Source organism: Ranitomeya imitator, chromosome 5 (genome assembly GCF_032444005.1).
Source record: "Ranitomeya imitator isolate aRanImi1 chromosome 5, aRanImi1.pri, whole genome shotgun sequence".
Taxonomy (NCBI): domain Eukaryota; kingdom Metazoa; phylum Chordata; class Amphibia; order Anura; family Dendrobatidae; genus Ranitomeya; species Ranitomeya imitator.
Window position 1 is genome coordinate 503,396,744 of NC_091286.1, and position 13,759 is coordinate 503,410,502.

The 13,759-nt window shown below is 44.2% G+C and overlaps 1 protein-coding gene across 1 annotated transcript in view; it reads right to left on the bottom strand.

The window, feature by feature from the left end:
* GMPS (guanine monophosphate synthase) overlaps positions 1–13,759 on the bottom strand; it is a 57,663-nt gene that overhangs the window by 33,599 nt on the left and 10,305 nt on the right. The window contains exons 4-7 of the mRNA XM_069727457.1: positions 4,801–4,898; positions 4,463–4,566; positions 2,919–3,112; positions 2,643–2,808 (exon numbers count right to left, since the gene is read on the bottom strand). Of these exons, the coding sequence (XP_069583558.1) occupies positions 2,643–2,808; positions 2,919–3,112; positions 4,463–4,566; positions 4,801–4,898 (562 nt within the window). The remainder of the gene's footprint in view (positions 1–2,642; positions 2,809–2,918; positions 3,113–4,462; positions 4,567–4,800; positions 4,899–13,759) is intronic.

Genomic DNA, 13,759 nt, shown 5'->3' on the forward strand with positions numbered 1-13,759 from the left:
AAACGGCGCTCCTTCCCTTCCGAGCTCTCCCATCCGCCCAAACAGTGGTTTACCCCCACATATGGGGTATCAGCGTACTCAGGACAAATTGTACAACAACGTTTGCGGTCCAATTTCTTCTCTTGCCCTTGGAAAAATAAAAAAATTGGGGGCGAAAAGATAATTTTTGTGAAAAAATATGATTTTTTATTTTTACGGTTCTACATTATAAACTTCTGTGAAGCACTTGGTGGGTCAAAGTGCTCACCACACCTCTAGATAAGTTTCTTAGGGGGTTTACTTTCCAAAATGGTGTCACTTGTGGGGGGTTTCAATGTTTAGGCACATCAGGGGCTCTCCAAACGAAACATGGCGTCCCATCTCAATTCCAGTCAATTTTGCATTGAAAAGTCAAATGGCGCTCCTTCGCTTCCGAGCTGTGCCATGCGCCCAAACAGTGGTTTACCCCCACATGTGGGGTATTGGCGTACTCAGGACAAATTGTACAACAATGTTTGGGGTCCATTTTCTCCTGTTACCCTTGGTAAAATAAAACAAATTGGAGCTGAATTAAATTTTTTGTGAAAAAAAGTTAAATGTTCATTTTTATTTAAACATTCAAAAAATTCCTGTGAAGCACCAGAAGGGTTAATAAACTTCTTGAATGTGGTTTTGAGCACCTTGAGGGGTGTAGTTTTTAGAATGGTGTCACACTTGGGTATTTTCTATCATATAGACCCCTCAAAATGACTTCAAATGAGATGTGGTCCCTAAAAAAAAAAAATGGTGTTGTAGAAATGAGAAATTGCTGGTCAACTTTTCACCCTTATAACTCCCTAACAAAAAAAAATGTTGGTTCCAAAATTGTGCTGATGTAAAGTAGACATGTGGGAAATGTTACTTATTAAGTATTTTGTGTGACATATCTCTGTGATTTAATTGCATAAAAATTCAAAGTTGGAAAATTGCGAAATTTTCATAATTTTCGCCAAATTTCCGTTTTTTTCACAAATAAACACAGGTACTATCAAAGAATTTTTACCATTGTCATGAAGTACAATATGTCACGAGAAAACAATGTCAGATTCACTGGGATCCGTTGAAGCGTTCCAGAGTTATAACCTCATAAAGGGACAGTGGTCAGAATTGTAAAAATTGGCCCGGTCATTAACGTGCAAACCACCCTTTGGGGTAAAGGGGTTAATCATTTTTCTTTTATACATTGCAATCTAAAAATGAGACCTTTTAAGTAAACACTTTTTATTTTTAGTTACCGTATTTTCTGGTGTATAAGACGACAGGGCGTATAAGACGACCCCCAACTTTGCCATATAAAACATGGAATTTGGGCTATACCCGCCGTATAAGACCGGGGTCATCTTATACGCCCAGTCATCTTATACAGCGTGTGGATCCCAGGGTCTGGAGGAGAGGAGACTCTCCTTCAGGTCCTGGGATCCATATTCATGTAAAAAATAAAGAATAAAAAATATGGATATACTCACCCCTCCGACGGACCCTGGCTCTCAGCGGTGCAAGCGTCTGCCTCCGTTCCTAAGAATGCAGTGAGTGAATGACCTGCGATGACGTTGCGGTAACGAGACTGCTCACGTGACTGCCCATGTGACCGTGACGTCATCGAATGTCCTTCACTCACTGCATTCTTAGGAACGGAGGCAAACGCTTGCACCGCTGAGAGCCAGGGTCTGTCGGAGGGGTGAGTATATCCAATATTTTTTATTTTTATTCTTTATTTTTTACATGAATATGGATCCCAGGGCCTGAAGGAGAGTCTCCTCTCCTTCAGACCCTAGGAACCATCCAGGATCGCTCCGTGCACCCGTACCCGGCGTATAAGACGACCCCCGACTTTTGGGACAATTTTTAGGGGTTAAAAAGTCATCTTATACGGCAGAAAATACGGTACTTGTAAATGATTTATGGAAAATTAAATTGTACCCTAAAGGGAAAGACAAGTTTGATGCTAGAAAATGGTGTAACCCGGAACTGTAAATCAGATGCCAGAGCACGAACATCTCTCAAAAATCACCATACAACAGATAATGCCTGTGTACAGACTGGAAGATGTATGGAAACATCAGCAGACAAGGGGCAGCAGCCGACAATCCACAATTCCAAAAGCCTTTACCACTATTGTGCCTGTAATTGGGCTACCCCAGAAGTGAGCGCACCCCCCGCTCATCTGTCTATATTGTGGTAGGAGGCAGGGTGTTTTTTTTTTTTTTTTTTTTTTTTGCAGCAACTATTATCTTCTGTTTTTAAACTGAAAACTCATTAAATGCTACATTTCATATTAGACGGTCATCCTGAAAGATTTTTTATTTTTTTTTAAAGTTCCAGCCTCATAGGCTCTAAAAAACCTATTAATGTAGTTTGTATAGGGAAATTTGAAGACAGCCGCTTTAAAGGCATTCCTTATAAAAAAAAAAAAAGATCCCAGTTACCTAAACTGCTGGTGAGAAGTCGCTGGCTGCTGATGTCCAGATCTGCCCTGGCTGTATATATACACTTATGGAGAACTATTAACATTTTGCACAATCTCACAGTAAATGTAACTTTTAACGACAACTCCTATATTGAAAACTTCTAAAATGTTCTGATTAAAGGGGCATAGAAAAGACGTCCCATTAAAGGAGACAGACCTTTAACTTGGATCCCCAGCTTTTTCAGTGCCTCCTCCACAGACTGACTCTCTCTTTTCCGCATAAATCCATTGTCTATATGAACGGCGATAACTTGGTCTTGGTTTAAGGCTTTGTTCAGCAGAGCGGTGCAGACTGTAGAATCCACTCCTCCACTCAACAGTACCTGGAGGGGACGATAACAAAACCTTTCCACGGCACTGCGTATGAATCCAACTACAAACTATTACCTCCGGCCATCTATATGACAATTACAAATGTGCACTTATTACTCACCAAGACCTTTGATGAACCGACTTTCTCCTTAATATCCCGTATACATTCAATCTCCCTATTCTGAACTGTGAAAGTGCCGCTACACCCAGCAACATCATACAAGAAATTCTTCAACATGACTTTGCCATTCTCAGTCAGGCCAACTTCTGGGTGGAACTGTACCCCATACAGCTTTTTGGATTCATTTGCTATGCCTTGGAGAAAAGGAAAATAAAAATAAAAAAGTGTAACAATTCTATGAATAAATCACGTTTCATATTTGTCAAATTTTAAGAAATAGTATATTGCTTGATTAAATAAATATTTTTTGTTTACTTTCTATTGTACCAACCACAGATACGTTCTAGCAGCGGTAGCAAAACATGTGCCGTGCTGATTTTCTATTGAGCTTGTGAGCGCTGCACGTAAACAGGCCAGGATTGCTGGAGCAGGATTTTAGCTTCCAAATCCCAAAAAATCGTCATTTTAATTTAAAAAAAAAAAAAAAGGGAAAAAAAAAATACAAATGAAAAGCAGTAACATTGTAACATATCTTTAAAAAAAAAAAAAAAAAGCCTCCTCCTGAACTGATCATTCATTTTCAATTCACAGATAAAAAGATAAAATTGGTCTTCAGTAGACACAGATTTTCACATTATTGCTATTGGAGATGTCTGCGTCTATTTCCTCCCTTCTCCATTGAATTTTAAAAGCACCAGCTGCCATCTCCTATGTCAGTAAGGTGGTTACCTGCGTTCACTTGGTACATATTTTATCCAAGAATTAAGAGTGAAAGATCAGTCCAGTAGTGGAAAGTAGTAGTTTTCTCTTCTAAGATATATTACAAAGTTGTTTTCATGTCTTTATTGATCTAGGAAATAAAAATGTAAACGATGGCTACGCTTTAATGGGAACCGGTCATCAGAAAAAAGGCTATTAACCCGAAGATATGGGATTAATCTGCAGGTTACCAGCGTTCTTAACATGCACGGAGCCCGCATTTAGTCCAACACAGCGGGGAGAAAATTAACTGGTAATCTGGTAACACCCAGATGTCAATTTACTTCTACATCTATGAGGGGCAACAGCACAACACAATGATACAAGGAAACATGCTCATGAATTGTTATTTCAGGGTACTACAAGTACTTACTAAAACTTATGTGTCAGGAGACATGAAAGGTCCTCCTTAAATTACAACTAGAATGCACAGTGCAAATACAAGTATATTTTTTTGGGGGGGACACAGACATTGCCAGTGCTAGCATCAAAATATGACAAGAAACCCCAAGTGCACAAATAAGAGCAGGCTGCGGCTACAGCTAGGAGTCTCAGCACTTGCTACATCCAGTGATAAGATGCAGGCTTCCATCTGGAGGATAGGTTATTACCCCGGTAGGGTATCTGTAAGCGTGGGACAGATCCATCCCTATAAATAGCACTTGTAAGAAGAAAACTCTGATCTGGCTATTACAGAGGAGTAAGAGCAATTAATCACTACAAACAGACGTGCATGTACAAGCAAGGCGACCTGGAATCACATGGCCATACAGTCACATATATACCTGCTACTATGTTTCCAGATTGTGCTACCACCTTAAATCCGTCAGCAACCTTGTCCACGCTGTCTCCATGTGTCAGCAAAACGACCTCCTCCTTCTGCAGCCCCCTGCAAGCAAAGAGCAGAACTATTACAGAAGCCCAGACAGTTTCCATGAAACCTTATCGGCAAGGAGATAACATCACTGCGACTCGGAGCCCGGCCAAACACACCAGCTCTACGGCTAGCTGGATTTGGTCAATTATCAACCTAGAAAACAGGCAACATCACAACAAACATCTCAGTAATTCATCTTAGACCACTAGGAAAGTGCGGAGATCATAGTGATAGGACACCTCCTACCTGAACAGAGAACATGTATTGTCAATGCCGACGCTGAAAACGCCATCTTCCCTCACATTTTTCTTGTGGACAGTCCCTCCAAATACTTTATTCATCATCTGCAGGTGACATGATAGAGTAGTTGTGTATGAATATAACGCAAGCAATACATTATTCTACTTTCATAAGGATTCGTCTTAAAGGGGTTACTGGGCGCCAATGAAGTTATGACCCCACACCTGCTGATACAAGTGCATAGTGAAAACAAGATCTGGGCATGAAGGCAGTCGTGTCCTACAACCCCTGGCAAAAATTATGGAATCACCGGCCTTGGAGGATGTTCATTCAGTTGTTTAATTTTGCAGGAAAAAAAAAGCAGACATGGCACAAAACTAAAGTCATTTCAAATGGCAACTTTCTGGCTAAAAGAAATCAAGAACTAAAAATGTGGTAGTCAGTAATGGTTACTTTTTTTTAACCAAGCATAGGGTAAAAATTATGGAATCACCCTGTAAATATTCATACCCAAAAATAGCACCTGCATCAAATTAGATCTGTTCACTATAGTCTGCATCTAAAAAGGAGTGATCACACCTTGGAGAGCTGTTGCACCAAGTGGACTGACATGAATCATGGCTCCAACACGAGAGATGTCAATTGAAACAAAGGAGAGGATTATCAGACTCTTAAAATAGGGTAAATCATCACGCAATGTTGCAAAAGATGTTGGTTGTTGACAGTCAGCTGTGTCTAAAATCTGGACCAAATACAAACATGGGAAGGTTGTTAAAGGCAAACATACTGGTAGACAAAGGAAGACATCAAAGCGTCAAGACCGGAAACTTAAAGGGAACCTGTCACCCCGTTTTTTCAAGAAGAGCTAAAAATAGCGTTAAATAGGGGCAGAGCTGGGCTTTACATTAGTGTATTTTGGAGCCTTTATTCCCCACCTATGCTGCCGAAATACCTTTGTAAAGTCGCCGTTTTGGGCTGTCACTCACGCTGGTCAGGTCATATGGGCATGGTGACAGCGCTGTTTCTCCCCCAGATCTCCGTTGGTGGCGTAGTGGTGTGCGCATGTCCAAGTGGCGAATCCACTGCGCAGCTTCAAGGAAAATAGCGCGATCTGCGCTATTCATCCGTTTATCGTGGGCGCGGCCATCTTTGTGAGGCCATGCGTGCGCAGATGGTTCTTCTCGGCTTCCCGGGGCTTCAGGAAAATGGCCGCGGAATGCCGCGCGTGCGCAGATGGAGATCGCGGCAGCCATTTTCCTGCAGCCGAGATGCGAACTCGGAGCCGGGTCCATGTTCATTACTGTAATAAGTGGTACCATGTGACCGCTCACTACAGGAAGAAGCTGCCGGCATCCGAAGAACCAGGGACCGCGCCAGGAGGCTGAAATTGCCCCCTCTCGCCTTATACTCGAGTCATACGCAGGGGAGGGGGAGCGGAGCTGTGTAATAATACTCACCTGCTTCTGGCGCGGTCCCTGCATGTCTTTTCCCCAGCGCCTTCTTCCTGTAGTGAGAGTTCACATGGTACAGCTCATTACAGTAATGAATATGGACCCGACTCTACTCCCAAAGGGTTGGAGCTGCATATTCATTACTGTAATGAGCTGTAACATGTGACCGCTCACTACAGGAAGAAGCTGCCGGCGCCGGGGAACAGACGTGCAAGGACCGCGCCAGGAGCAGGTGAGTATAACTCAGTGCGCTATATTCACCTGCTCCCCATTCCACCGTCGGCACCGCTGCATCTTCCACGTCCTCTGTAGTGATGCTCAGGTCAGAGGGCGCGGTGACGCGACTAGTGTGCGCGCCGCCCTCTGCCTGAGCGTCAGTGCACAGGACGGAGAAGACACAGCGGCGGTGGAACGGGAAGCATGTGAATATAGCAAGTGCCGGGGGCTTGAGAGGTGAGTATGTCATTTTTTATTTTTTTTAATCGCAGCAACAGCATAGGGGGCAAATATCTGTACGGAGCATCTTATGGGGCCATGTGCAGCACTCTATGGGGCAATTATCAGTATGGAGCATCTTATGGGGCTATATGCAGCATTATATGGGGCAAATATCTGTATGGGGCCATGTGCAGCATTATATGGGGCAAATATCTGTATGGAGCATCTTATGGGGCCATGTGCAGCACTATCTGGGGCAAATACCTGTATAGAGCATCTTATGGGGCTATGTGTCGCATTATATGGGGCAAATATCTCTGGAGCATCTTATGGGGCCATAATTCACATTTGTGGAGCATTATACGGGGCAAATGTGTCTATGGAGCATCTTATGGGGCAATAATCAGCATTTGTGCAGCACTATATGGGGCATATTTTAATATGGAGCATCTTATGGGGCCATCATGAACTGTATAGAGCATTATATGGGGCTCCTGATTCAATATGGATATTCAAAAACACAACCTACTGATGTCTCAATTTTACTTTTATTGGTATCCATTTTTATTTTTGAAATTTACCAGTAGCTGCTGCATTTTCCACCCTAGGCTTATACTCGAGACATTAAGTTTTCCCATTTATTTGTGGCAAAATTATGGGGGGGGGGGCAGCTTATATTCGGGTCGGCTTATACTCGAACGTTTTGCCATAATAATCTTCAAACATGTGATTAACATGCAAACCGTGATAATATGGTAATGTTTTGTAGTTGATTATCTGCGTTATGTGATATGTGTATGTAAATTAACTGTTTAGCATAATTGTAAGAACATTGATGAGAACCTGATGCCAATGGCAGACCTCTCGGATTTTCAAAGAGGCCAAATTGTTGGTGCTTCTATGGCAGGCCCTAGTGTAACAGAAAGTGTCCGAATGCTTGGCGTGTCAAGAGGTACTGTCTCCAACGTAATGACTGCGTTTGAAAGAGAAGGAAAAACGTCCGCAGCAAAGCACAGGTCCGGCCGAAAGTCAAAGTTGATAGAGAGACCGTCGGACTCTAAAGCTAATTGTGACAGAGGATCGCAAGACCACGGCTCCGAAAATCACTGCTGAGCTCAATGAACACCTACAGAATCCAGTTTCCACAAAAACTGTTCACCGGGAGCTGCACAAATCTGGATTCCACAGAAGAGCTGCAATTAGGAAACCGCCGTTAAGAGTGGTGTAGAAACCTCCAGAATTGGTCCCTCGAGCAGTGGAAACATGTGATATTCTCAGACGAATCATCGTTTACCCCATTTCCAACCTCCGGCTGAGTGTACGTTTGGAGACAGCCAAAAGAAGCATTCCATCCAGACTGCCTTCTCCCAACCGTAAAACATGGTGGAGGTTCTGTGATGATCTGGGGTGCTATTACGTGGAGATCCGCCGGGCCAATGATATCCCTTCATGGAAGAATTAACAGCATAGATTATTTAGGCATTTTGGGCGACCAAGTGCATCCAACGGTTCAAGCCATCTTTCAGGAAGATAATTCATATAGCTAGAATCGTTAAAGCATGGCACGAGGAACATTCTAATGAAGTTGAGCATCTCATCTGGCCCCCGCAATCCCCAGACCTTAACATTATTGAGCATTTATGGTTGATTTTAGAGATTCAAGTTAAACGTCGATTTCCGCCGCCATCGTCGCTCAAAGAACTGGAGGGTGTTTTAACTGCAGATTTGGCTAAAATTCCTTTGGAAACAATTCACACCATTATTTTGTCCAACCCCTGCATGATAGATGATATATATATATATATATATATATATATATATATATATATTTATTTTTTATACACGTACATACAGTACAGCCCAAAGGCTTGGACACCTCATTTAACGATTTTTCTGTATTTTCATGACTATGAAGACTGTACACTCACACTGAGGGCATCAAAACTATGAATTAACACATGTGGAATTATATACTTAACAAAAAAGTGTGAAACAACTGAAAATATCTACTATATAATTGTCTAAGGGTCACTTCCATCCGTCCTTCTGTCTGTGTCAGGGATATTCATTGGTCGCGGACTGTCTGTCATGGAAATCCAAGTCGGGCACAGTCCGGCGGCAACATGGCCGTCGCTGATCCTTCCCGCAGTCAGTGCCTGCTCCATATTCCCCTCCAGTCAACCCTCACACAGGGTTAATAGCAGCTTTAATGGACCGCGTTATGCCGCGGTATAACGCACTCCATTAACCCTGTGTGACCAACTTTTTACTATTGATGCTGCATATGCAACATCAATAGTAAATAGATCTAATGTTAAAAATAATTAAAAAAAATAATTTATTCTCACCCTCCGACGTGGCGCTGTCCTCGGCAGTGCAAGCGGCAGGTTCCAGTGCTAAGGATGCTATGGGAGAAGTACCTTCCATGATGTCACGGTCATGTGACCGCGACGTCATCACAGGTCCTGTGCTCTTACCAATCCTGGGATTGGAAGCTGCCACGTGCACCGCACACTGATGCCAGGACTACAAGGGGCCTACGGAAGGTGAGTATACATTTATTTTTTTATTTTAAGTCTTTTTTAACCACGCATATAGTGCCCACATTGCTATATACTACGTGGGCTGTGTTACATTCTGCGTGGGCTGCGTTATATACTACATGGCTGCTATGTACTACGTGGGCAGTGTTATATACTATGTGGGCAATGTTATATACTGCGTGGACTGCGTTATATACTACATGGCTGCTATATACTACGTGGGCAATGTTATATACTATGTGGGCAGTGTTATATACTGTGTGGGCTGCGTTATATACTACGTGGCCACTGTTGTATACTGCGTGGCCTGTATTAACGCATCGGGTATTCAAGAATATGTCAAGGCCTGTGCTATATACTATGTGGCTGCTATATACATATTAACACCCGATGCGTTCGAATCGGGCCACCATCTAGTGTCTTATATTCTAGGTTCTTCAAAGTAGCCACCTTTTGCTTTGATGACTCTTGGCATTCTCCTGATGAGCTTTAAGAGGTAGTCACTGGGAATGGTTTTCACTTCACAGGTATGCCCTGTCAGGTTTAATAAGTGTGAATTCCTCGCCTCATAAATGGGGTTTGGACCATCAGTTGTGTTGTGCAGAAGTCTGGTGGGTACGCAGCTGATAGTCCTACTGAATAGACTGTTAGAATTTGTATTATGGCAAGAAAAAAGCAGCTAAGTAAAGAAAAGCGAGTGGCCATCATTACTTTAAGAAAAGGTCAGTCAGTCTGAAAAATTAGGAAAACTTTGAAAGCGTCCCCAAGTGCAGTGGCAAAAACCATCAAGCGCTACAAAGAAACTGGCTCACATGAGGACCGCCCCAGGAAAGGAAGACCAAGAGTCACCTCTGCTTCTGAGGATAAGTTTATCTGAGTCTCCAGCCTCAGAAATTGCAGGTTAACAGCAGCTCAGAATAGAGACCAGGTCAATGCCACACAGAGTTCTAGCAGCAGACACATCTCTACAACAACTGTTAAGAGGAGACTTTATGCAGCAGGCCTTCATGGTAAAATAGCTGCTAGGAAACCACTGCTAAGGACAGGCAACAAGCAGAAGAGACTTGTTTGGGCTAAATAGCACAAGGAATGGACATTAGACCAGTGGAAATCTGTGCTTTCGTCTGATGGGTCCAAATTTGAGATCTTTGGTTCCAACCATCGTGTCTTTGTGCGACGCAGAAAAGGTGAACGGATGGACTCTACATGCCTGGTTCCCACCGTGAAGCATGGAGGAGGTGGTGTGATGGTGTGGGGGTGCTTCGCTGGTGACACTGTTTGGGATTCATTCAAAATTAAAGGCATACTGAACCAGCATGGCTACCACAGCATCTTGCAGCAGCATGCTATTCCATCCGGTTTGCATTTAGTTGGACCATCATTTATTTTTCAACAGGACAATGACCCCAAACACACCTCCAGGCTATGTAAGGGCTATTTGACCAAGAAGGAGACTGATGGGGTGCTACGTCAGATGACCTGGCCTCCACAGTCACCAGACCTGACCAAATCGAGATGGTTTGGGGTGAGCTGGACCACAGAGTGAAGGCAAAAGGGCTAAGCATCTCTAGGAACTCCTTCAAGATTGTTGGAAGACCTTTCCCGGTGACTACCACTTGTAGCTCATCAAGAGAATGCCAAGAGTATGCAAAGCAGTCATCAAAGCAACAGGTGGTTACTTTGAAGAACCTAGAATATAAGACATAACAAAAAGTGTGAAACAACTGAAATTAAGTATATAATGCCACATGTGTGAATTGATAGTTTTGATGGTGTGTGTGTGTGTGTGTAGCCATTTTCCCACCTTAGGGGTCAATGCTCCAAGTGCTCCTATCACCGCTGGGATCACTGTTGCTTACATCTTCCACAAGTTCTCCAGTTCTCCTTTGAGGCCCTGGTATTTTTCCAGCTTCTCATTCCTCCTTTCTGATGTTGCTGTCACTTGGCACTGCCACATCTATTATTATTGCCATCTTCTGATCCTTGTCTACTATCACAATGTCTGGTTGGTTAGCCAACACCTGCTTATCCGTCTGGATCTTGAAGTCCCACAGGATTTTAGCCCTTTCATTCTCCACCACTTGTTCTGGTGTCTCCCAATTTCTGTGCAGATGTTCCTATATACTATCACTGCTACTTGGATGTGGCGTTCGGTATACGCTGTTCCTGATTGCATTTTGCATCCTGCCCTATGTGTTGCGCGACGGTTTCTGAGGTTTCTTTGCATAGTCTGCACCTTTTGGTATTGTCTTGTGTGGTAGAGTCCTGCTTCTATGGATCTAGTACTTGGTGCTTGTCTTGTGCCGCTATGATTAGTGCTGTCTAGGAGTCCAGCTTTCTCCAGCCATTGGTAGGATTTCTCCATGTCGGTCATCTCCATTATCTGTCGATGGTACATCCCATGCAGCGGCTTGTTTTGCCATGACGCTTCATGTTCCTGCTCTTCCTTCCAGATCTGTTGTTGCCTTAGGCTTTCTCTCAGCATCTCATCTTTTGGTGCCATTTTCCTGATGTATTCCTGGATACTCCTCGTTTCACCCGTGATGGTGGCTTGGATGCTTATTAAGCCTCGCTCACCCTCCTTTCTGCTGGTATACAATTTTTGTGTGTTAGACTTAGGGTGGAGACCTCCATGCATTGTGAAGAGCTTTCGTGTCTTCACATCTGCAGCTTCAATCTCTTCTTTTGGCCAGCACACTAGGCCAGCAGGGTATCAGATAAATGGCAGGGCACATGTATTGATGGCGCGGATTTTATTCTTCCCATTGAGCTGGCTCTTCAGGACCTTACTTACCCTTTGATGGTATTTGGATGTATATATATCTCCCACTGATCTGCAGGCAATTAAATACAGTATATACTTGAGTATAAGCCGACCAGAGTATGAGCACCCCTAATTTTGCCACAAAAAAAGATGGGAAAACTTATTGGCTCGAGTATACGCCTAGGGTGAGAAATGCAGATGCATGTAAAGAAGCTGCGGAGACACCATCACGTGTTTCTCGATGCAAGCAGTGAATAGCCAGGCCTTTCCCCGGGAAGGAACAACCACGGGAAGGGCAGCATCCTATGAAGGAAAGCCACCTATGCCAAGCATGGTATCCATCCACAGACAGCTGTTTCGGGGTTTTTGCCCCTCATCAGTGTGGAGTAGGAATCTGGCTATTAGGAGCAGTGCCTAGTAAAAAGGCTATAAAGGCACAGATGATTGGCCTCGGGGAGACCAAAACATCCAACACCGCGGGGCAAAAACCCCGAAACAGCTGTCTGTGGATGGATACCATGCTTGGCATAGGTGGCTTTCCTTCATAGGATGCTGCCCTTCCCGTGGTTGTTCCTTCCCGGGGAAAGGCCTGGCTATTCACTGCTTGCGTCGAGAAACACGTGATGGTGTCTCCGCAGCTTCTTTACATGCATCTGCATATTTCCCATAAGGGATGGGGGCAGTGTTTTGGAATCACTGCGTTGAGAAACACGTGATGGTGTCTCCGCGGTGTTGGATGTTGCTGCTCCATAGAGGTTGATGGACCCATAAGATGCTCCATAGAATAATATGCCTCATATGCTGCGATTTGAAACAAACAAAAAAAAAAAAATTTACATACTCACCTCTCATCGCTGGGGGAGAGGTGCCAGTGTCCTGAGCAAGCGGGGACACCGGCGCTCTGTGGGGGCCAGGTGCCGGAGTCACCGCTGAAGCAGGCCCCCGGCACTTGCGATATTCACCTGTCCCCGCTCCACTGCCGCTGTGTCTTCCGGCTCTCTGCAGTGACTGTTCAGGTAGAGGGTGCGCACTAAACCCGTCATCGCGCCCTCTGACCTGAACGTTACAGCCAGAGGACGCAGAAGACAGTGCGGTGGTGGAACGGGGACAGGTGAATATCACATGGCTCACCCTCCCCAGTCATACTCACCCCCACCTGACGCGTCTCTGCAAGTCCCTGCTTCTCAGATGGTCTCCGGCAGCTTGTTCCTTGTTCAGCGGTCACATGGTACCGCTCATTAAAGTAATGAATATGCATTCCACGCCAATGGGAGTGGAGTCGCGTCCATATTCATTACTTGAGTGAGCGGTATCACGTGACCGCTGAACACAGGAAGAGCTGAGGGAGTCGGAGACCATCTGAGAAGCAGGGACGTGCAGAGACATGTCAGGTGGAGGTGAGTATGATGCGACAGCCGCCGCTCCCCCTCCCCTGCCGACCCCCTGGGACAATGACTCGAGTATGAGCCGAGAGGGGCACTTTCAGCCTAAAAAAAAATGGGCTGAAAATCTAAGCTTATACTCGAGTATATACGGTAGCTTGAAAAATTATTAAAAGAAAAAAATTGAACATGACAGTTGGAGGTCGACTTAAGACCCCCATTGCAGTCATCTTGGTCTCCTTTTGAAACTCAGCCACAAGCTAAGCTTAAAAGGGAACCGGTCGCCAGTTTTGGCCAATATAAGCTACGGCCATCACCTTTCAGGACGATATACAGAATTCTGTAATGATATATATCTGCCCCCAACCCAACCTGCAAGAGAAGAAA